Source organism: Tyto alba, unplaced genomic scaffold (assembly GCF_018691265.1).
Source record: "Tyto alba isolate M040663 unplaced genomic scaffold, T.alba_DEE_v4.0 Super-Scaffold_28, whole genome shotgun sequence".
In the NCBI taxonomy this organism is placed as follows: Eukaryota; Metazoa; Chordata; class Aves; order Strigiformes; family Tytonidae; genus Tyto; species Tyto alba.
The window spans coordinates 3,885,787-3,908,188 of NW_024881302.1; the positions used below are offsets into that span (position 1 = coordinate 3,885,787).

General features: G+C 53.8%; 1 protein-coding gene across 7 annotated transcripts in view; it reads right to left on the reverse strand.

Annotated features, from left to right (window-relative positions):
- Positions 1-569: 569 nt before the first annotated feature.
- Positions 570-22,402, reverse strand: part of LOC104359515 (myosin phosphatase Rho interacting protein) — an 81,848-nt gene continuing 60,015 nt past the window's right edge. For 5 of the 7 annotated variants that reach the window (XM_042798788.1, XM_042798786.1, XM_042798784.1 and 2 more), the window contains 12 exons: positions 20,524-21,109; positions 19,484-19,600; positions 12,561-16,427; positions 9,490-9,637; positions 8,738-8,855; positions 7,842-8,001; positions 7,598-7,717; positions 7,041-7,127; positions 6,193-6,355; positions 5,736-5,821; positions 4,440-4,505; positions 570-1,745 (listed from right to left, as the gene is read on the reverse strand). In XM_042798788.1, the coding sequence (XP_042654722.1) occupies positions 4,473-4,505; positions 5,736-5,821; positions 6,193-6,355; positions 7,041-7,127; positions 7,598-7,717; positions 7,842-8,001; positions 8,738-8,855; positions 9,490-9,637; positions 12,561-16,427; positions 19,484-19,600; positions 20,524-21,109 (5,485 nt within the window). In that variant the 3' untranslated portion in view covers positions 570-1,745; positions 4,440-4,472. The remainder of the gene's footprint in view (positions 1,746-4,439; positions 4,506-5,735; positions 5,822-6,192; positions 6,356-7,040; positions 7,128-7,597; positions 7,718-7,841; positions 8,002-8,737; positions 8,856-9,489; positions 9,638-12,560; positions 16,428-19,483; positions 19,601-20,523; positions 21,110-22,402) is intronic. The other 2 variants (XM_042798785.1, XM_042798789.1) reach the window with 2 other exon arrangements.

Below are 22,402 nucleotides of genomic sequence, written 5' to 3' on the forward strand. Positions count from 1 at the left end.
GGTTGGAGACGTCTGCCACCGCCCCCGTGGTGCTCACTGCTCCGGAGCTCCAGGAAGAGTTTGCTCAGAGGGCTGTGCTTGTACCGTCTGCCTAACGGACCCAAAAATCAGCCACGAGAGCACGCAGAGCTGCCTGCTTCAACCACGTGTTAAGTGCCCGAAAGACAAGAGGAAGCTTTGCTCCAACTGAAGGCTCAGGTGTATCTTTAACAGCCCAGCCCGATGCGATACGGGTCGCTCAGCAGCTCAACAGGGCTGGGAAAGCAACATGCCAGAGCGCTGCTTCAGCCCTGCTCCCAGCCAGGGCCATCGGTCAGGCAGGACCCGGTGTCTTTACAGGCGGCATCATGAAATTTAGCCCGGGATGAAGCCACCGTGCCTGGGCAGCCCTGTGGCAAAGCAGCATAGGCTTCCTCTAGGAAGACTCCTCGGCTGGCTGTGTGCTGCATCTAGTGCTACCAGCTCCCTCAACTCACTTGTAGTCTGTATTCTTCTATCGGCCTCACGGTGCTGAATTGTATGCTTTAAATGCAAAAGCTATTATGACTGAGAAGGTCTGAAGCACATACTGGTTTTGAGACTTTTTATTTCAGGAAAAGGTTAAAGAATTAAAATAGGAGCTGCCCTGCTGACAAGAAGAGTTGAATTCAAGAAGCTGATAAAAAAGGAGCATTATATGCATTGAGCACTGTGCATTTTCAGTCAATATTTGCTCTACTTTCTACTCTACTTTCCTTTGACTAGGAAAAGGGAGTTTCACATGCGCACAGACCCTGGGATACACGGGACTCAATGAGAGGAAGGGAGTAACAGCAAAAAAAGAGAGTGCTGGGCTTGATCTAACGGTGGCAAGAAAGTGATCTTACAGCTCGGCCCCCGACACACCGACTCCGACCACCAGCGAGACAGGAGGCAAAGACACGCCGATGGGGCCGACTCGATGGTGCACGCGAGTTATCTGCAGCTCCCTATCCATAACCGCCTGGGCAGCCACCGAGGCTCGCCGGGCTTCGGTATCGCCTACATTCAGGATACGGCACAGTCACGGGGCAGGAGGATCATTTCTTGCGTCCTTCTCCAGCGAGATGTCAGTGTTGTACCTCCAGGCTGCGTACGCCGGCACGGACTTGCGCTCCCCGACAGCTTCCCCCAGGCTTCCCCCCCCGCCCCCCCCCCCCCTTGTAGGTGCAAGTAATGCAATCGAGATCAATGGTTAGATTAGGCTCCTGGTGTGCTCTGAGCACTGGGTCTCTTGACAGCAGTAAGAGCTAGGTATGGCTGATACCACCCAGGCCCTGCTTGCATACCAAAACAGTTGGTACGACAGAGCTAGCTTATTAACAGGCTACTGAGCCTTAATACTGACACTTAGTGTAATGGTTTACAGTAAAGGAAGGATTCTCCTACAAAGCGCTGAAGAGAGGGGGAAAAAACCCCCCACCCCGATCCCTTCCTCTCCCTCCCAGAGTCTCTGGAGCGTCTCACAAGCAGGGAAAGGAGCTGGGGAGGCGAGGGGGTGGCGGGGGGGGGCACCACCACCGCGGCGCCGGGTCCCATCGGGGGCGTCAAGACGAACGACAGCAAGGACAGTCGTAAGGAACGAGAGACAAACGGTGCTGGTGCTGTGCTGCCTCAAGCTGGGAGGTGCGCGTGGTCAAGCGGAGCGGGGAGAACTAGTCTTTCTTCAAGTCCCTGGATTCAAAAAGCTTCAGGCGTTCTTGCACAGTCAGGCCTTCCTTCAGACTCTGGGAGAGACAAAAGACAGAGAAGCGTCGGGCACGGGAGGTGGTGGGCAGCGGGCACACGGAAAGGGTGCGGTGCTCAGGCAAAGGAGACGTGGGCAGCGGGAGAATGGCCTCCTTGGCCGAGAGATTAGTGGGACATGCTAAGAGAAAACACACGGTTATGGCGGGCGGTTACTGGGGAATGGCGCCTAGAGAGAGGGTGAGATTGCGAGCGAACCAGGCGACGTAGCAAAAGCAAACGAGAGGCACACCATGCTGCAAGCGGGATTAGCTCGACTCGGAAAATGCCCCCCGCCCCTGGAGCCTGCGGCGGGGCCGTGGCTGGGGCCATTTCAGCAGAGCTCTGGCCCTGGGGGAGCCCCGGGCAGCTCAGCTCGGCTCTGCTCCGCTGAAGCACCACGCTGCCGGGCAGGACCCGCGCGCCCGTCCTCCCCGCGCCACCGACTGAACGTGCGTCCGCCTGGGGGGACGGTCCTGGCTCCCGTCAATGTGCAGGCTTTGCTCAAGCAGCCCGGGAAACTGCATTTTTGTTGCCAGAGTCAATCCCACCCTTTCTCTAACCCCAGCCTGGGGGGGGGGGGGGGGGTGTTTCCCAAGCCAAAGCTGCCTCTACTGCAACGGGGTTAGACAGCAGACTCGCTAAATGCTTGCTTCAAGGTCTAGCAGGATCTGATGGCTGATCCGATTCAGATGCAGCATCCAGATTTCAAGGCACGACATTCAGCTAGCCAACCCCGTGCCGCTAGCCCGCGGCATTTGGATTTGTGAAATCTCTCGCCTGCCTACCCATGGGGACCCAGAAGAGCAGTGGGAGGGGGCAGAAACCCAGAAGGCAAATTGCTTGCCCGCTGTGTAAGCTTTAAGGAGCTTGAGGGGATGCGCAAGCCTAAAGCCAGCCTTCCCTCCTTCCTGCAGCCCCGAAGCTGAGGCCTAAGAGCTTCAGGGGAATTGTCCCTGCTTGCTGCTGCTGCTGCTGCTGCGGAGGCGCAGCCACCTCGCTGGCCAACAGCCAGGCCCACGGAGCGACGGCGTGACGAGGCTTTCGCTGCTGGGCTGTACCCGCTGTGGGACAGGCAGCCAGCTGCCCGCACGCACCCCGCAGGTAACCGCTGCCTGCAAGCCCATTCCTTGCAACTTAAAGGAATTCACTCTGCAGCTGGAGTATTATTTTGCTTTCCAGACCCAAACATGGCAGCTTCAAAAGGCCCAGACCTGTACACGAAATCAGCCGTCTCCCTTTTTGCTTTTACTTCCCTGACCGTGGTGCCAGAGGACTGAACAATCATAGCAGCAGGTGAGACTTTTGGGCTGGGTTTTCTTTAACGTGTTTATTGAGGCAGGGCTCCATGATAAACTTGCCCTGGGGCTGTGCAGATTTCCATGGTTACTGTATTTCTTTAAATGTTTCGCCTCCCACAGGCCCACAAATACAGAACGGCTTGCAAATGAAAGCACTAAAATGGATTGGTTTGAATTTACAAATTCTGTGTGCTTTCCTTTCAAGGGGCAGCGGAGTCTCTTGGGATACGAGTCTCCAAGCACACACTTCCTAAAGGAAGTTTACTTTGGGCCTCTTTAAATGGGCAGCAACCCAGGCATTCCAGCTTGTACATCTGATTCCTCATTAGGTGGAAGGAGACAACACACACCGTTGGACTATTCTGCCCGACGGTACAAATGCCAGCAAATTCACTCCTTAGGCAGTCTCACAACCCATGTGAGTTGCTGATGAGGGGAGCCTGATGAAGGGAGACTAATGTAGGATGAAATCTGTGATGAAGGGATCCTCCATCAGACTTCTGGGGCTCTCCAGCCACCTCTCTGCCATTGTCCTGGGGAGCTACCCTCTTTTCTCTAACCTCCCTCTGCAGGTACTCTAACCTCAGCTTTTACCACGGGCCAGTAAATTAACAACTGCTCCAGTTATTGGAAGTATCTGGGTCATTAGGATCTGCCTTGTTTCCCACCAGCTCCTTCCTTTTGCTGGATGAGCTCGGAAGCCTCAGGCCAGTGCCAAGGGATGGAGAGCAGCGGGGTGGACACCGGGGAGCTGGAGGAAGCCTGGGGAGCAGGAGGAGGAGGAGGTTACTGGGCAAGGAAGACTCTTTTGCACAGACACGGATCAACCTAAAAAAGCAACAGTTCTGGGTAAAGGACATTTAGGACATCCCCTCTTCAGCTGAGACAGCAGCCACCATTTTACATGTTACAGCCCTCTGAGGGAAGTCAATTTATAGGTATTACTGACCCACTCCTCTCCCTGGCTAACAGCAAAACAACTGTATTTCCTATAAGACCTGGATGTTGCTGAAGTTTAGTCTGAGGCATGCACAGTCATTCAAGCATGCACACTCAGCGTCCCACACCCCCAACACAGCAAAGAGGAAAATGTGCCCCACCATGTCCAAATCCTCTCCACGATGGTTAGTTGTGTTGGCGAGGGTGGGAGGAGCGGGAAGACAAGAAAGCCGTATTCCCCAGGGAAGAGCCAGAGAAACTGCCTTTCATACGGATCTTGGGTCCGCTGACTTCTCCCCTCCCTCCTCCCCCAGTAAAATAATTAGCCGTAAATAAACCAGTCAGTCATTAAGAGAAGAAGGGCTCTCGTTTGCCACGGAGGTGTGAGCAAGTGCATGCAAAAGTGGGCCGCTCCGGTGGGCAGCTGCGTCGCTTGGTGGGTGCTGGTTTGTTTACCTACGTGGCAGGGAACCTGGACTCGGGTTCATTTCAGTTATCCCATGAGACCTGCTCAATAACGGACTGTTGAAGGAAAAAGCAAAATAAAGAAAAAAAAAAAAACAAAAAAAACAAGAAGCTCATAAATCCCAAATGCATCAGCATTCGCGCAGCCCCAGCCCTCCCCGTCCCGCCAGCGATGCGAGCAGGCAGCGCGCCCGGGCAGAGCCCATGCTTGCTCTCCTCTCCTCCTTCCCCCACCGAGCACCACGCTCAAAGTGCTCTGAGTTGAAGTGGAGAAGGGAAACGCAACATCAGACCTGGCCCAGCAGGTCTGGGCTGCCCCCGCAACGTGCAGAGATGCTCTCTGTATTCACTCGGTGCAGCGCAGACACCCCAAGCTGACGACCTGCCGCTCGCAGGGCTCGGGGTGGTGATCGTTTCCCCAGCACGGCCACCGAGCTAGAAGCCTTTTGCCTGCTCAGCTTCTTGCTCTGCCCAAGGTCCCAACCACCTGGGATGGGAAAGGGCGGGTGGGAGAGACATTTTGGATGGAGGTCCATCCTAAACATCAGCATGAGATACCAGGGGTGAGAGGCAAAGCAGGTTTTTTGCCCATGCTGGTCTTCCTTCCAACTGACCTATGTATAACGATGACTTCTGAGCAGCTTTATTTGCCCTTTTTATCCCTGTGGTCCCCCAGGAACAGCCAGAGTGTAGCATGATGTAACTCTGGCTGTCAGCAGGCCAAGTGGGCGAGTTTGGCACAACAGCACTGGGCTTTGGGACCAACAGCAAGTACAGAATGGCCGGAGAAACACAGGGCTGGCTGCACCATGTTAACACACAGGTAAAGTGTGTGTTAAATACGCTCAGGACCAAGGCATCGTTGTTCCGTATAAAGACCAAAAATCTTGCAGTGATGAACGCTAAAACCTAGAATGACGTGCACATTTCCACCGAAATTTCAACTGAAAACAGGGAGCAAACACTGGGAGAGTCCTCTTGTGAAAGACCAAAGAACAGGGTGAACTTCATCCTTTTTTTTTTTCAGGCGGGGAGCAGCTTCACACCTCGATCTCAGCAGGGTCAGGAGTGTGTGCGCCCTGCCGGGCATCGCGGGCCCTGCCCCCCTGCACAGCCAGGCGTTTCGCAGTCAAAAGCTCACTTTTCTGCCCAGTGCCATCCAGGCTAGGACTAGTCACTGGGAAATTCTCAAGTTTTCTTCCCCTACCTATTTCTTCCCACCTGGGACCCCCACCGGAGAGGAACGCTGGGCATTCCCATCACTCGAGGCAGGAGATCCGAGCTCACCTTTGACCTGATATTCCTTAGTTGCCGGCTAACACTGGATCTGTCTTTCTTCAAGAAATCAGGGTTGCTTTTTGATTTCATAATATCTGGGAAGAAGCAAAAGAAACGGCGTTAGCAGAGTGCTCACTGCCTTCCTGCAAGGCTCTTCTGCCCTCCCAAGCACCCCGATGAGCCCGGCTCAAGCAGCGCTGCCGCAGTGCACGAGGTTTTCCTAATGCAAAGTGCCAGACTGTTTTCAAAACCCATCAGCTTCCCATCCGTGGGCTGGAAGGAGGAACTGCCACGGGAGGGCAGCTCCAGCCAGACTGTCTGGGAGGTGGGAAGCAGCATGAAACAGCGAAAAAGCACCATGCCAAGTCCTACACTCGGACCCGTTACTGCACAAGGACTTGGGTGGCAGGATGCACGTTAGCTTGGGAAACCCACAGTTGCTTAGAGCTGCTGGAGGAGCACTGACCATATCCCGATACAGTGGTGTTCACAGGGGATTTCTCTCCCTGAGCTTCTGTGGCTGCTTTCAGCTGCTCTTTCAACCTGCTGATATCACAGTCTGCCTTGGCCTTCACGATGCTCAGCTCCGTGTAGATGTCTTTGTATTTGTCGCTGGCGTATTTCTTATCCTGGCAAAGGAACCAGAACAACCCAAGGGAGTCAGACAGACAGCTGGAGCCCAGGGGGTTTGCGAGAGCACTGAAGAGGAGCTTGGCAAATGCTGAGGGAAGAAGAGCTGGCAGCGGGGAGAAATGCTCGGCCGGGGCAATGCACGCATTCCACACACACTCCCGAAGCCGCGTGTAACAGCAGGATGGGACTGGAGACAGGCAGAAAGCTGTGAGCCCAGCGGCGAGCGTACAGCGCTGCCCGTGCATGCAGCCCCTTCGTTACAGCATTACTTGTCTGTGGCTTTTCATTTTAGCAAAGACAAGGAATTCAAACAGAATTCCCAGAAACGGCCTTGGCAAAGAGGCCGTCCAGAACAAACCAGATCCGATGCTGGGAGGCTGGGCAGATCTCTAACACTGATTATTTTTGCCGTTTACATCTGCTCTGATGTGACAGGAAATTGGGAAAAAACACTGAAGAGGATGTTTTCCCACACAGTCGCCCTTGTGGGGTTAAGTCCTAAGCTGATATAGTTGTGGAGGGCTTTGCTGATGATACCAAAATGGGTATTCAGCTCCATTCAGGGGAAAAATTAAATATTATTTCAAATCTGAGTGCATGTGAGCTGAAATCTAAGAACACACACGCACAGGAGCAGAGCACAGCCGGTAAGAGGATTTACAGAAACATCCCTGGCATTACCCTCAGTGCTGTCTGAAGCTCGTCTTTGAGGGAGCTGATCTCCTGCTTCAGGTACTGGATTTCTGATTCTTTGACCCGGAGCAGGACCTGTGGGAACAAAAGCAGCGCGTGTTCGCACCCGAGCAGACGCAGCGTGATCCTGAGATGCTCGCCGGGTGACAACCGAGCCAGGGCTGGAGGCTCAGCCCCACGCCAGCTCCACGAAGCTGCTGGTTCGTTCTTCGTCCGGTTCACGCAAGAAAATTACTCCTGGGTCTCTTGGGGACTTGCCCAAGCTCCCTGCGCACCCCTGGGTTTCTGTGCCCACTGTTTTGGGCGGGCTGGATCCCAGGGGACAGGGAGGGGCTGGAGAAGACAGAGCAGGTGTCTGGCTCGACACGGTGTGAAGGGAAGATTTGGACTCTACAAGCTCCCGGCCCCATTGCACCCCACGATGCACAGTGCTGACCAGCCATGCGGACCCGATGCGTGGAGGGACGGATGGCCGTGCCGTGCTCCCGGGGCTCCGCGAGCACTCGTGCCCGCCAACGCTGCCCCTCCGGCGCGGCAGAGCTCACCTCCAGCTCGTAGGCATCCTTGCCCTGCGTGAGAGGCGATCCAGCAGCCTCTCCCCCGCCCTCCCCGGTCAGCAGGGTCCGCAATCGCGTGATCTCCGCAGCCAGGCGGTTATTCAGCTCCTGGGAAGAGGAGGAGAGCCGTCGTGGGAAGAGGGAACGTGGCCACGGCTTGCCGCCGAGCCCACCGTGCTGCCCGTTAGCCCGTCACCCCCCCGCCCTCCCCGGGCACGGCCAGGACCCTCACCTGGTTGTGGGCGTTGAGCTCCTGGTTTTCCCGCTGGCACTGGCGGAGGGCCTGCCTCTCAGCCTCCAGCGCCTGCGCCAGGTGGGCGTTCTCCAAACACTTCTGAGAATACTGCTCCGAAAGCACCTCCAGCTCCCGCTGCACCGACTGCAGCTCCTCCCTGGCGAAACACACGCCGGGTAGTGCCCTTCCCCGCACACCCCCACCCGTGCCCACTCTTCCTCCAGCGCCCCGGGACAACCCAACAGGGATCTAAGCACCGAGGAGGAGGATTTGTATACTCCCTTTGGGAAAAACTTCAAGCCCAGGGCAAGCCAGCCCTGTCCTCTCCTGGCACAGCGGTGCTTGGGCACCAAAGGGGATGGGAGGTCTTTCTCTAGGAGATAAAATGGCAGGATTTCCTCAGGTTTCCAAAAGCTGAGCTGAGATCTATCAAGTTTGCTCTGGGCACTCGGGACTGGGTGTATTTGCACACCTACACATCTTACGTAGATGCATCAAGGTTTATAAAGCTGCTTGGCTGTTTTGCTTGGCTCCCACGTGAGGACAGCCTTGCCATGAAAAAACTAAGTGCTTTCTCTTCCCCTGGTCAGATTTGGTTGAGCAACCCTCCCACTGCAGCTGTGTGTAAAGCAGCACCACGTCTGTGGATCTGCTACTTCTGGTGACCATAAAACCGCTGAATTTGGGAAGTGTGGGGACATTGACCTGGAGCCTGAAAGATTACGGGCAACCAGGAGCCTCCAATGGGCGCAGCTGGGTGGGGACCAAGGGAAGAGGTCCCTGGGACGACAGGTCTGCCCCTAACTCATTGCCAAAATCAAAGGGGAGGGTTTCCCACACGCGCGGTTTCCCTGCGAGACACAGCAACGGATGGAGGATGACGATGGTCTTACAGGTATTGCCTTCGGAGGGCCTCGATGTCGGCGTTGACGCTGCTGATCTGGGAGCGCTGGGACTTCTCCAGCTCTCGCTCCAGCTCCTCCCGGTGTGCGTTCTTCATGGCTTCGATGGCTGTGTGGGACAGCACAGCGTTAGCACCCAGCACCGCTCCGCCCAAGGGCAGGTTTATTTGGAGGTTGTTTTTTTTTTGTTTGTTTGTTTTTGTCTTTTTTTTAAAGGAACAGGAACTGAGCCACCGCGATGAGCCCCACCTCTGCTCTGCAGCCCCTTCGGTCTATGCCCCTGGCTGTGAAGTGGTAAAGGGGCTTCTGCAAAGCCCACTTTTTAAAAAAGCCCAAACAATTGTCCAATTCACATGTTGTTTCCTGAACTGCGGAACTCCTAGCACAGAGACCCTGGGATCCCAGGCTTTAAATCTCCCTGGGGCACTGAAGAATCAATTCAGTGTGGAATCACCAATAAATTAACCACAGGAATGACTAACACCTTCCCGAGATGGAACGGAAAATGGATCAGACCCCGTTACAGCCAAGGATGGGGGTACCAAGCCTGGAGAAGGACCAGGAGATGGATCTCCATCCAAAATGTCTCTCCTACCAGCCATTTGCCATCCCCCCTGTGATCCCCACCCAGCCCTCACCCCATCCCATGCTCTGCTCCTCTATACTGGAGCAAACACCATCCCCGTGTCCGCATCAACACGGAGCTGCCCCACCGCAGGGGACCCTCTGGCATGTCCCCGTACCTGAAATGGTGGCAGCCGTTTCTTCTGCCAGCAGGCGATCTTTCTCCTCCCGCAGCTTCTCCAGCTCCCGCTGGTGCTGCCGCTGCAGGTCCTCGATCTTCTTCTGGTGTGTCTCCTCCATGGCTGCAAAGCCCCTTTCACATGTTGCCTGCAAAAGGGATGAGGGGAAGGGGTTGGCCCGGGAGCATGGGGCCGGCATCGCAGTGGTGGTGAGCCCCTCCAGGAGCCACACACCAACACTAGGTCAGCACCCACGTTCCATCACGGGGATCTTCTCCCTCCTCAACCATGGAGGAGCCGGCCAAGGATGGGCCTTGCAAGGTCAAGGCTTGTCCTGTCAGCCTGACCCCCGACAGCTCCCGTGAAAGAGAAGGACAGGGTAGGTCTGGGGTCAGACCCGACTGGGGAATGCAAATACATGTTAAAAACAACAACAAAAAAAAAGCCTACTGTGCCCCTTCTGCTCTCTTTGGCAATGCCTGATTTTATGCAGCCACCTCTAGGGTGGAAAACAAATAACTCGTGACAGCAACAGGACCTTAATTCCCAACCCAGTATCATCTCAAGTGCTGCACGGGCAATTATTTGCTAACTAAATTACTAGGATTGAACTTAGGCCAGGACAGGGGAGCAGTGCTCTGGGGATTCAGGACTCCCCAGCCCGGAGATCCTGAATCCCAGCCCGGTCCTGTCCCAGGCACAGACCCTGCTCCTGCCTTTGCAGGCAGGCAAATAAAAAAAGCCTGTTCCCAGTTCAGCCACCAGCCCGGCCGCCCCACCAAGCACATCGGGATCCCGGACGGACGCACGGCTGCAGGAGAGAAGCAGGACAGCAAAGCCACAGGCAGGCTCGAGCCACAAGCCAGGAAGGGGCACGCACCGGGGATGCAGCTCACGAGCCCCGTCAGACATTTCAGGGCAACCCTGATGCCAAGCACTGCACCAGGCTTGTCTCCCTCTCAATGTTACAGGCTGGCTTTATTTCCTGATTTCAATGCGTTTCTTCTTGATTCACACTCCTGTTTTCCAGGGGAAGCAAGAACTGCCACCTAGGGAGCTACTGGGACTCCACGGGAAATTTAAGGGGGACAAATTCATTCCTCCAGTGACAAAATTGCTCACGACAGTCTGACACCACTGACCTACACTAACATACACTCTTCAGCATCGCTTCGTTGTCTAATGCTCTGTAACCTGTGCCACTCTCATTTCCAATTTTCCGCTCTGGTGCTTTTTTTCCTCCCAGTTTTAATCCTGAGGCATTCTTCATTTTCTTAGCCTTGTTTTTTTTGAAACTCATAACTCAGTGCCAGAACCTGTCTGGACTTGGCTGACTACAGAGTGACACGAAGCAGCCTTGGAGGATTCTTCATTACACCTCTAATGTTGGAGGAGAACGGTGAATGCTCCTCCATAGGTCTGGCTGTAGACTCAGTATTTAATGTATTGTAAATGCATTGCTATAAATCCAGGACATTTGAACACATACAAACCAGTATCTCATGTTACTGATGTTACATTCTCCATCAGGTTCAGAAGAGAAGAATCGAGCACATTTAAACCCATAAATTGGACAGGTCTGCAATCGCCTGGTTAGCTTTCCAATCAAGGGAAGTTTCCCTTTTGCTGTCTGTCCCTCTGCTTCCTATACAGGTGCACGGGCAGGCTGGTTCGCCCTGCTCTCCTCCCGGACCCCTCTGCCCAGAAGATGCTGCTTGCCTTCCCACCTGGCAAACTGCAAGTTTTGGCAGAGTGAAGTTGAAAACGCAGGCGGGAGGTCGGGTTCATTGCTTGCTGTTATTTTTCAGCCTCTATTTTGGTTCTGGCCTTTTTGCTTCTTCCAAAGCAAGAACCTCCCCCGGTACAAGCGATCCCGTTTGGCACCTGGCTCGCAGGACAAGGCGTTACCCGTGTGTCCCGCTGACCTGCGCAGGGGCTTCAGGAAGGGCTTTTCCTTCCTAAGGGTTAAGACGGAGGAAACAGCATCCAGCAGTTCTCCCTCTTCTGGACACTCAATTCAGCCCCGAGGGGCTGCAGCAGAACTACTGCTCTCCCCAGACTAAAACCAGCTTTTGGCTGGAGCCAAGCCACACTTTACCCCCTGCCCAAATGTGCGTTGAGGATCCCGTGGCTGGAAGCAAGCTTTCCCACGTTTTTGCTGACTCTGAAGGACGACTGCTCCATGAAAACCTCACTGGCACGGCCTCTGAGCGCAGCCTGCATCGCTGCCCTTTCGGCTGCCCATTCAACCTGGAATCCTCCCTTGGTGCTGCCGAGAGTCCTCCACTGCCCTAAACCCACTTCCTAACTGGAAATGCTCTCCAATCAAAAGCAAAGACATGAAACCCAAGAGTTTTTTTTTTTTTTTTTACCGTCTCGGGCTAGTTCTACAGCCAATCTGACTGGTGGAGCAATCTGAACGATGGCATTTCATTGCTAGTGGGTTTTTCTGCACCTAGCCTGGGTTTCCCGTAACTGTGCACTGTTTGTTGCATAAAGAATTGCTGGTGTGCAATACCAGTTCTCCTTGCAGCCTCGTGCAGAGGAGCTTTGCTTTGCCACAGAATTTGACATCCATTTGCAGCTACTTTCCCCAGGAATGTACATTTTGAGAGCACTGAGTTTCCATTTCACCCTACATTTTGAAGGGCAGCAGAGACAGACTGAAGTTTTGATCAGACTGGGAAAGACAGAGTTGAGAAATGCTGTTAAAGGGAAGTCACAAACAAAATGTATGCCTCAGGTGCAAGGAGAAACACTACAGTCTTCATGTTGAAGGAGAGCGTGCCATTACCAAGCTACTTTGAAATTCTCCCTCCCTCTGCACGCAGAGACCGCTTCCAATAATCAACACTCCCACTGAGACCAAGCCCTCAGCAATGCATTTAGAATACTCTTGCAAGGAGAAAAGGGAAACACCATGATTTATAGAGGTCTAACACTTTGGGGCTTCCTTCGGCATGCTGGCTTTTTCGGGGTCACCCCTCGGTTCAGCAAGCAAACCCCAGGACCAAACGCACCCTCCCATACACTCAGCAGCATAAAGCGTAAAGCGTTAAACATATCAAGACCTTTAAGTTTTCAAAGTCTTTCTGGTATTTTTCCCTCAAGGTGGAAGCGTTCCCCTCCAGGTGCTTGTTCTCCAGCTCGTCCCTCATGACGTTCATCTGGGCCTCCAGCTCCTGGATGCGTTCCCTCAGGCCATGCATGGAGTCCAGGTCACTGCCGGGGCCCTGGCCGGTGCCCCCCGCCTCACCGGCCACCCAGGTGTCCCCGCCACCCGTGCCCGCCGCGGGGGACACCTCTGGGTGCTGCCTCTGGTACTCGTCCAGGGTCTCCTGCAGGCGCTGCAGGTTCTGGCTGTAGTGCTCCTGCAGCGCCTGCAGCTCCTCGCCGTGGATGACCTGCAGCTCCTTGATCTTGGCCTGGAACTTGTCCTCCAGCATTTGCATCTGCTCCAGGTGATACCGCTCCATGTTCTGCTTGTCACGGACAATGGCATCCAGTTGGCTGAGGCCCTCCGTCCTCTCAGCCTTCAGAGCATCCTCTGTCCTGTTTAGTTGCTCTATCACGTTTCGAATCTCCTCCTCGTACCGTCCCTGTAACTCACTCAAGCTCTGGCTGTGTTTATGCTCTTCTTCCTCCAAGAGCCTTCGCTGACTGTCAAGCTGGGACACCTTTGCTTTGAGATCAGCGTTCTCCCTTTCAAGCATGGCGATCACCTCGCTGTACTCACCCTGCTGCTTCCTAAGCAAGTCTTCGTACTCGTCCCGAAGGAGAGAGACCGTCTTCACACGCTCTTGGCAGAGCGCGTCCATGCTCTGTAAGGACTCCTTGTAGGACTTTATCTCTCTCTCGTACTCCAGTCGGACTTTGCAAGCGGCATAACAAACCTGAGCCTGAACAATTGCATCATGGACTAACAAAGAGGAATACCGTTCAAGGTCTCCCATGCACGAATGATATGAAAGACTCTGAGATATCTTCAGGAGCTTCTGACAGTCTCTCATTGCCTCCTCAGGAGGCAGAGACAGTAAGGCAACAGATATCTCCTTCAGAACATTTGATTTGTCCTTTAGTTGTTGGGCAAGATCTTCCTGAATGGAGACAAGAGCTTCACTACTATGGTCCGGCAGGCTGCCAACCTCCTCCACCTTGGCTAATTCCTGACACGGCACCATTTGGAGACGGCTCCCATCCCAGGAGATCTGGGTTCTTTCTGAAGCATCTTTCTGAATTTCAAGTGCTTCAGAAATATGGTGCATAACACTGTCAAAATCAGGAGTCCTGTATGCTTTGAGGATCTCCTCCAACATGCATTTATGCTGCTGGAGAGCTGTTTTGGTATTATGGAGGTCTTCTTCGATTGTTTTTAATCTCTGATGAAAAGATTCTCTCATTTTCTGTGCAACAAACCCAAGTTCTGACTTGATCAACGTAGCATCTGCTACAGCACTGAGAAAACATGGAGAAAAGCCCAAGCCTGTTGTTTCTGTTTTGCCCTCGGCTTCTCCTTCTCTGGTACTCAAGTGCACTCTCAGCTCCTCCACCTGGCTCCAGAACTCCCCTTCCAGCAGCAGCTTCTTAGATAGGACGCTGGCCAAGTCAACTGCTGTACGAGAAACATTTGCTGGCTCCAACAAAACCACCTCAGCCGTTCCCTGCATCTCTCTCAGAAGCTGAGATATCTCAGAGCTTGCATTTTTCAAAGACTCCGCTATTTGGTTGATGAGAGAGGCCTCAAATGCCACTCTCTCAGAAAGCCATCTCAGCTGGCTGGCGTCAAACATTTCCACTTGCCGCTCCTTGGAGACATGTTGCTCTTCTCCCAGAAAAACTCCTTCTGGAGCGGGGCTTTCAGCGTTAAGGTTTTCATTCTCCTGATACTCCGATGGGACTGGCGCCCCTCTCAAAGCTTGGATTGCGTCTGATAAGGTTGTTTCCATGCTGGATAGAGTAACAAGGAACAAATCACCCTCTTTTTCCTTGTCTGATTTGGGCAAAGATCTTAGCTGCTCCCTACACTTCTCTAAGCAAGTCAGCGCTTGATCATTTTTCATTTGGAAACCTCCCAGCTCGCTAACATGATTTTCTATGAGCTTGAACTTTTCCTGCCTCTCACTCTCCAGCTGTGAGATCAAAGCACTGACTTGGGATAAGCTGGTCTGAAGTTGTTCCCGCAGCTGAGACTCTGTGCTGGCCCACTGATGGTGGAGAGCAATGAGCGTCTCCTGATTATGGCCATGCTGGCTTTCAAGCTTCATCGTTACATCTTTGAGTTTTTCCTCTGTAATATAAAGTTTGGTTTCCAGGGAATGGATGATTGAGAGATAAGTCTCAGAGTCACTTGTCCCTGACGATGGGTAACCAAGAGCTGGCTCTGATGACATGCTTTCCTCAGACAGTGATCTGTCTTGGCTCGTGTCTGAAGAGGTACTGCTCGTCCAGTTTTTCTCCGATCCGTCTGGGTGGATGTATTTTTGGCACTGGATGCTTGAGAAACGGATTCTTTGCCTCTTGGTCCCCACGATTCCTACATCAGGCTTTGCTAAGGCTTTCTGAACCAACTCTTGGTCCTGGAGCTCTACAGTTTTGGATGGGGAACCAAATTCCTCCGCTTGCCTCTGGCTGGTCTCAAGAACCTCATCCTCCTCCTCCTTCAGTGCACAAGTCAGAGCTGGGAGGACATCCTGAGTTTGCAGAGGCTGCCCCAGTTGGGACGGATGACTTTCGTCAGACTCGAGACTGGGGCCAAGGTCTTCTACCTCCTCAGCACATGGACCTGTGCCTACACTAGCTAATTTCTTTAAGGCCTCCTCTTTGGCCTTTAGCTTTACTTTAGTCTCCTCTAAACTGCTATCTAAAGCAACCACTTTAACCAAAGCCTCACTGAGATCTTGATCTTTCTTCTCCACAATTCTCAAGTGCATTTCCTTAACGTGTCTCAGCTCCTCTTCTTTTTCTTTCAGCACCTTCTGCACACCCTGGAACTGATCCGACACCTCCTCAAACGATCGCTCCAGATTGTGGTAGTTGGTCTCTTCCATTTTCAACTTTGCTTGCAGCTTTGCCACTTCATTATCCGACTCGGCAACCTGATTCATGAGCTCGTGGAACCGACATTTGATCTGATCTCTCTCTCTTTCGAGCTCCTTGATGTGCTCTGCCAGTTTCTGGATGCTGGCCTCCTTCATCACCAGCTGCTCCTCCAGCTGGTGGACAAGCTCGCTGCCTTCAAACTTTGCGCTCAGTTTCTCCTTCTGCAGAATCTCCATTTGCTGCTCGCTATTTTGCAGCTGGTTCTCGTACTCGTTGGCCTTATCCTCCACCTCCTTCAGACTCCGTATTAAAACCTGCTTTTCCCTCTCGCAGCTCTCCAGCAAAGCCTCGTAATTCTTCTGCAGCTTCTCCTCCATGAGGATCTGCGCTTGCTCGCTAGCGTTCAGCTGCCTGCTCAGGTCCAAGATCCTGTCTTGGAGCCGCTGCACCTCCTTCTGATGGTCCCTCTGCAAAGCCTGCTGCATCTCCAGGTCCCGCAGCTCCTGGGTCTTCTCCAGGAGCAGAGCCTCCGCGCTCTTCAGCTTCTGCTCGCTGGCCTTCAGCTGGGAGCTGAGCGTGGCCTCGCCGTGCTGCCACTCCTCCAGCTGCTCTTTGGCTTTCTCTTTCTCACTCCTCAGGTCGCTCTTGAGCTTGGCCAGGGTCTGCTCCTTGATGGAGAGCTCGGCTGCCGCGTTATTGAGCCTCGCCTGCAGGCTCTGAATCTCGGCTTCGTGGTGCCGGATCACGTCCTTGGCCTCGGCGTAGCTGCGCTTCAGCGACTGAATCTGCTGATTGATCAGCTCTTGACGCTGGCATTGGGCTTCCAGCTCGCTTTGGAGGTCTTGGTTGACTTTGTGGAGCCTCTGCCAGGCACCTGATGGCGAGGCGGCCACCTCGGTCTTAAAAAAATTGATTAAATACTAGATTAGTAACACTCTTGGCTCTCCCTTCTGAGTGTCACACCTCTGGCCAGGCAGGCCATGGAAAAGCTCCTTGCAGTGATTTGGCTGCTACCCACATGCTCCAATTGGGATGATTTGTTCTTGGCACAATTTTTTTTGTTTGTTTTAACCAACTCTTTTTTTTTTTTTTTTTTTTTTTTTGAATGAGCGACAACTGCTTTCCAGTAACAGAAAACATGGACCACAACATCAAAACAGCTGTACAGTAACAGGCTAAAAGGAAAAAAAAAAAAAAAAACCAAACAAAATCAAATAGAACCAAAAAACAATGAAAAAGAAACACCAGCAGTAAAACAGAGACGGACAGACGAGAGAAAAACGGGAAGGGTGAGAAGGAGGAGGGGATGGGAACAGGTCGAGAAGAAAAGAACTGCTTTTTTAGTGTGTTTGTTCATTTCACATTGTGAAACAAAAAGTGCACAGTTCAGGTAACACAGTCCTACCGACCAAAAGCAACAACAGAAAGTGAGGTGACAGCAAATGACATCACATCCCACCCAAACGCAGGGAGACAGGACAGCCGGCGTGGTGATGTCATTTCTGTGACTGCCAAACAGGACTTAGTGGCTGCTCATCACATTAAAGAGATGTTGTTATGCTAAAGTTTAGGACTAGGGAGGATTTAATTTCTCTACCTGCAAAAAAAAAAATAACAAAGGACAAAATAAAAAGCCCGACAAGTGAAGGGAGGGAAAAGGTGTAATGAGAATGTAAAATAAAAGAAACCGACCTTTGTGAGATTCAAACCAAAGCAATGTAGCATGCAAAGAGAAAATTCACAGAGAGTCATGCAGAAGGCGACAGAAATTATGTATCTTTAAAAAAAATACACAGATAGGAAGAGGCGAGGGAAGCACAGCTTTAAGCCTAGGAATTTGGCCTGCCTTGCTGTACTCTGGTTGCTGATAAGGAAAGCCCACAGATGTGACACTCAGTTATGTTAAGTTAAATTTCATGCTTTACACCAAAAACATGCAAGAACATCCACCTGGGACAGGTTAGTACGTGATCCCTCCCGCCCGCCGTGACCGGAGCTGGGGCACGTCTCCGGTCCATTTGCAAGGAGCAGGAGGCTCCGCTGTTTTTCCCAGTAGGGTTCAAAGTTGGGGTGCCCCGTCCCGAGGAAGCTCAGAGCAAGAGAGGGGTTACATGAAGCCGGAGAGGCTTCGGTGCACGGCACATGCATCGGGGTGAGTATCTCAGCAGCTGCCTTAGGAAATGTGCAGCGTCTTTTATGTCGGGGCAGTGCATGGGGGTCCATATGGGGCTGGTCGTGCTGCCAAGGAGGGGTTGGTGCCCCCCGCCCTGGGCAGCTCAGGAGGGATGAACTGGCAGCAGTCAGGCTCCTCCACTGTCCCTCCCCACAGGCAATGTAGGAACCTCTCCAAAATTAGGCATGATGGAGATGGGGGTGGGGGGCACAAGAAATTCAGAGGGTTCATCCAAAAAAATGCTGTGATGTTTGCCCACAGTCTGGGGTTGCAGAAACCACCCCACTGATTCCACATCCTCCACACCAGCAGGGCTTGGTGGGGTTACTCCCTTCTGCAACAGGACTTTAATCCTTCTGCTCCCAGGGAAACATAAGGGAAATCCCCAGAACAATCAGACTGGAGAAAGCAAAAGCCTCCAACCCCTTCCAAAAACCCTCTCCCAACTTCCAGGTCAAAGTTTGGGTCACTTCTCATTGCAGCGTTGATTTGCTCAGCTCTTCTGCAGACTTCCCCTGTTGCCCCCACTCCTCGTATCGAGGCGCTACAGCCAACTTCAACACGGCCAATCTGACAGTGGATTCAGCATCCAGCTTTTAGCCCCATTCCCTGATTTTTTCCAGGCTCCAGGCAAAGGGAGGTCAAATGCCTTTGCCCTAGGGACGTGGGAGTTAGTTACTCTTCCAACGCTGCCAAGTGAAAATGAAACTCCTCCAAGCGAGCACTGTCAGCTCGGGGACTCCAGAAATAAATGCATTAGTAACTCCTCCAAGGAGATCACTGGCAAGGAAGGCAAGATGCTCCCCTACCTGGGCTGGCTCCACTGCCTGTGCAACTTCTTCAGGGGAAATTTGCCCCGTGACAAATAAGGACACAAGGTTCAGCATCAACACTGCGTTTGCTGCCATGGGAGGACAGTGTGCGGCCAGGCACAGCCACTTTGATCCAGAAACAGTTTGGCCAAGTAGATTTGAGCAGGTCAAAATTCTGCCCCTGCACAAGAGAGGACCACGGACCCTGAGAGCAGTCAGAAGCTGCCCTGCAGGCATCACAGCTCCTCCAGGCACGGACACTCCCAGAGGAAGGGCTGGAAAAAGTCTGCTTTGTTTGTAGGAGCGGAGGAAAGGCTTCCTAAGAGACTGTCCTGTCTCTTCTGCCAGAACCTCCAAAACACACTCCTAGGCTTTGCTGAGGAAAAGCATCTTGTAACAGAAGAAACCACCAAAACGATCCAAGACAACAGGTCGTTCTGGTGCAAATCCCGCTCTGGCTGCGGGGAACGGGCCCAGGAGATACGCCTGCGTGTGCTGTGTTTGCCCACGTAACCACCACACAAACTCCCCAGCCAGGAGCAACTGCTGGGCTACAAGATCCTTAGAAAGCCTATGTGCACCCCACTGCCTGTGGGGAATGTCTGGGGCGCAGAAAGGGGGAGACAGCTGTTGCACAGGCAAACACAGTATAGGATAGATCAGAGGTGGGCTTTGGTGAGGTCCCATCTGTCTACCGTGGCTGTGTTTTGTTTTCCCTTGGGGACACTAGCAGGTAATGCTATCTTCTCTCTACTGCATCCCAGATCAGAGGTTTTGTTAAGCAGATGATCCCGGTGAGGCTACAGAATTAGTAATATTTGAGAGAAGGTCAAATCTCTTGAAGTCCACTCAGTGGTGCACATCTCTGCGTCAGCCAGGATGCCCCCATGAACACCCTGGACTGAAGCCCACCACGGACCCCCTCGGGCACAGAGAAAGACAGATTCCTCTTTCCTCCCTGCTCTCCTACCTGCAACACGTAGCCCTCCCGGGCACTCTGCTCCCGGCCCAGTGCCACTTTCAGCTGGTCCTGCAGGTGCCGGTTCTGCTCCAGGAGCTCCAAGGCCTCCTTCTGCTTCTGCTCCAGCTGGAGGGACACGAACAGAGACAGCGTCCAGAGGGTGGGCAGGGGGGTCAACCATAAGGAGCAAGTGGCTCGGAGGCAGAGCAGAATGAACTGGGCTTCTGATGGCACCGCTGCTTTGCTCTGCTCTGGGATCTGGATTTCATTTTGCCAGGCAAAATCCCTCCCCCCTGAAAGAACTATGTTGCGCATTAGTTCAATTCGTAAAGCTCACAGCAGCAAAGGATAAACGGCACCAGCTCGTGCCAGGCATGACCCCGGCAAATCCCAGCCCAGTTCAGATCAGTGATACTCCTGGTTACTCCACGCCTGCACCCCTTTCATTCCTGCTAATACACCTTAATCCCAACTAACAACAACCTTTGTTATCCCAGGCATGGACCTCTTCCAAGTGAGCTGAGTCTCCTCTTTTCTTTTCCTAAAATCGTAAGATTGTTTGATGTAGGCTCCGCAAAAAAGGAACCTTTGTGGTGTGTGCTACAACTCAAGCCAGTTTATAGTTTTGGAGACATAACTGCTGACACAAATCTCTACAGCTGCAGAGGCACACACAGTTATGAGCCTGAATTTAGAGCCTGGTTGATACACACCAGTTGTACCCACCTCGTCAGAGGCAGGCTGGCTAACAACCAACAGAAGTGTACCTTGAATTAAATGGGAGGGGGGTAACGAAATACCACTCTTGCAAAAACAGCCTTTTCTGCTACTGTGGGAACATGAAAGCTGCCGGCAGAGCTGTACGGGAGCAGACACAGATCTGTGCCCTGCCAGCTCCCTTGGGGACCCTACAGCATCCCCACTCATTCCTATTACAAAGTAGGAATAAATGCAGCTTTTTTAAGCCTTGCTTGGGCTTCCTACAGTTCTTGCAGCGGCCTTGAAGACCGTTTCCTCACACAGCCTGCACCCCACGCACCCCGCTTTACCTCCTTCTCCAGCAGCGTGGTCAAGTGCTGCTTCGTCAGCCCCTCGTCCCGGTCCTCGGCGTGGGCGAGGTGCAGGGGCGCGATGGGGATCTGCTTCTCCTCCCGCAGCGGGGTGGTCTCCACCTGGTGCCAGCGCTGCTCAATCTCCACGTGGACGTTCTGCGGTTTGATGTCCGTCGGGACGGGCAGGATCCGGTCCACCTCCATCCTTAGTGCCTCTTCCGACCCTGCCCCGTCCACGGCATCGATCATCTCGAAGCGCTTGCGCCGTTCCTCCCGCCGCCGGGCCCGTTCCCGCTCCAGCTCGCCCGGGTCGGCATCGGTGGCACCGGCGTCCCTGGAGAAGGCGGCAGAGCCGCTCTTGGAGGAGTCTGCAGCGTTTGCACGCTCCTGTGCCAGGGCTTGCTGGATGGGACGAAATTCAGCCCAGTCAAAGGTCTTGGAACGTCCTTCTCGCCGGCGCTCCCGGGCACGGCTCCGCTTCTGCTCCGGGTCCAGCTCAGCTTGCTCCGCATCTGGCTTCTCGCTCGGCTTCGGACCAGTCTCGAAGGAAGAGCTTGTTTTGCTTTTCTCTTCCGGCAGAGAGCTGCGAGGACAGAGAGAGGGTGAAGGAAAGTGTCAGTGGGTGCTCAAGACGGCCAGGCGCTCCCACGCATGCCTCAAAGAGCCGGGTGGAAAGGGGGGCTGCTGGAAGCCCAAGCCACTGCCACGTGGGTGCCCTCCCCCTGCCCTTCCATCTCCTGTCACCTCTGGGGCGCAGGAGCCGCCACCGCCCTTCCCCGGGGTCACGCTGGTGCGCAAAGCCTCGGTGCAAGCGGCCCCGGCTGCTCCCGGGCACCCCCTGGACCCCGGAGAGCAGCTGATCCCGACCTTGGCAGCCACCCCAGGGCCGGCGACCGCGACCCAGCAGCAGCCCGTGGCCGAGGCAGCGACCCCGAACCGTCCTGCCAGGCGGGGAAGAGGCTTCAAAAGCTCCTCGGGGGCCCACCGGCTGGCTCGCCTCCCCGGCTGCGGGGCTCCATGCACACAGTCACGCGCTTGCGGGGAGGGTGCCACCAGTCCCACCACAGTCAGTCTGGCTTCAGACCTGCGGGGCGGAGAAGCACAGAGCAGCTCCCCGAGGCCCTGGGTAACAGGGGGAAAGGTTTTTCTCGAGCTTGGCAAAGTCGGGGTATTAACGGATTGAAAACTTCTCCGTGCCACTATCTGCACTGATCTCCCCCGCGCAGCCACCCTGCTGCATGCCACATGGACGGTTGTCGGTGCAGCAAGGAGAGGAAGAGTTATTCAACACACCGCGGAAGTCGCTGAAAAAGCCGATTTCTCAAGCAAGGAATAATTTTTAGTGCTGAGTTAGAGGGTGGTGGGTTGAGAGGAGAGACATACTTGTCAAGCAGGGAATGTTAATAAGGGAAGGCAATAACATTTCCAACCTACTGATAATCCATAATGCAGTATTAGCTTATTAAATGTAGACATGCCAGCCTTGTAACATGCAGATCAAAATTAAAAAAGAGAAAACAGCAGTATGCTAAGTTTGCAGAGGAAGCCCATCCTGAGGGAGTGGCAGGCATTTGCTGAACCCTCTTTGCTATCAGAAGCCCCCCCGAGATGCCTCCCGAAGGCACAGCCCTGCTGCTCAGCCTGACTCCAGGCTCTCCCTGCTTCCAGTACAACCACAGCATTCCCCGGAGCTCCAGCCTCCAGCACAGCCTCCACAAGCTTTCCAGAAGGGCGCAGCTGGAAAGCAGCTCCCCGGGGCCCTTTGCTGCAGGTGAATCACCGCTAACGGGGCTCTGAGCCCCGGGACCGCATGCACCGAGCCTGCCGTGGCCGGGAGGGAGCAGCAGCAGCGTGGCTTCTCCTCCCGCCTCGATAA